Genomic DNA, 1,075 nt, shown 5'->3' on the forward strand with positions numbered 1-1,075 from the left:
CACCGCCTGGACATTGCTGGGAAACCCCTCCAGGGATGGGGACTCCACCACTGCCCTGGGCAGTGGCCCTCACAACCCTCTCCGTAGAGAAATTTTTCCTGATACCTAACCTAGGTCTCCCCTGGTGCAACTTAAGGCTCTGCCTGAGCAGAAGTCTGAGACACCAGCACGGAGTCATGGCTCTCCTTTTCCTAACCGGTTAATTTGAAAGGGCAGGGTGGGACCGACAGCCCAGGGAACGCGGTCTCTGTGTGCAGCAGGCAGCGCTGCGGGGCGGGGGGGTTGGCGTCACTGCCCCTCTCGTCCTTTGGGAGTTGTGCTGATGACCCCGGGGCAGGGGCGCTGGGAGCGCGGCTGTTTGTCAGCCAGCCTGGACACGCGTAAAGCCAGAGGCTGGGCCAGGAGGAGAACACGCGTTGCTGATGCTGACTGCCTCCGATGTGCTGTGGGCTTGTCTGCAGGATTCATCTTAACCTTCGAGCCTTTGGTTGGACTTGGTCTTTGTGGACCATTCAGTCCTCAGCTTCTCTGCCGAGACACGCTTTAGGGTGGTAATTCCCGTGATGTGAAGCCATCAGTTGGTGTAGTCGTGCTCTGAGAGCACGCGTTCGCCTGGGAGCGGGATTGTGTGAGATATCAGGGACAAGAGTCATGTCATGGGAGCTGGTGTAATGACAACGCGCCTTGACACGTCTTCTCTCTTGGTTTCCAGGACCATGAGCATGCCACCTTTGATGACATCCTAGGTATGTGAGGGTTGCTCCCTGTTCTTTACTCCTGCCCATTGCAAACGTGACTGATCAACGTACCAAAGTCCCTCCACTGCCCTGGGCCTCAGAGGTGTTTTACCACCCCAGTGACACCAGACAGACAGACAGCTGCTGCTGGATGTGCTGCAGGGATAAAACTTGGCTGCTGTGGCCTGTTTTCTACGCCAGGCTCCCAGCTGATGGAAAGGAAACTGAGGCACAGGGCAGCAAAGATACCTGTTCATTGCACCCTTGTAGGTGGGTCGGAGCATTAGCAGGTCGGGACAGCAGGGCTGGTGCTGTGCTGTGGTCGCTGGAGCGCAGGG

At 57.5% G+C, this 1,075-nt stretch overlaps 1 protein-coding gene across 1 annotated transcript in view; it reads left to right on the forward strand.

Moving 5' to 3' along the window:
* NSMF (NMDA receptor synaptonuclear signaling and neuronal migration factor) overlaps positions 1-1,075 on the forward strand; it is a gene marked incomplete at its 5' end in the record, with an annotated part of 36,300 nt that overhangs the window by 28,704 nt on the left and 6,521 nt on the right. The window contains one exon of the mRNA XM_010144605.1: positions 713-746. Within this exon, the coding sequence (XP_010142907.1) occupies positions 713-746 (34 nt within the window). The remainder of the gene's footprint in view (positions 1-712; positions 747-1,075) is intronic.

The sequence above is a fragment of the Buceros rhinoceros genome, unplaced genomic scaffold (genome assembly GCF_000710305.1).
Source record: "Buceros rhinoceros silvestris isolate BGI_N320 unplaced genomic scaffold, ASM71030v1 scaffold18811, whole genome shotgun sequence".
NCBI classification, from domain to species: domain Eukaryota; kingdom Metazoa; phylum Chordata; class Aves; order Bucerotiformes; family Bucerotidae; genus Buceros; species Buceros rhinoceros.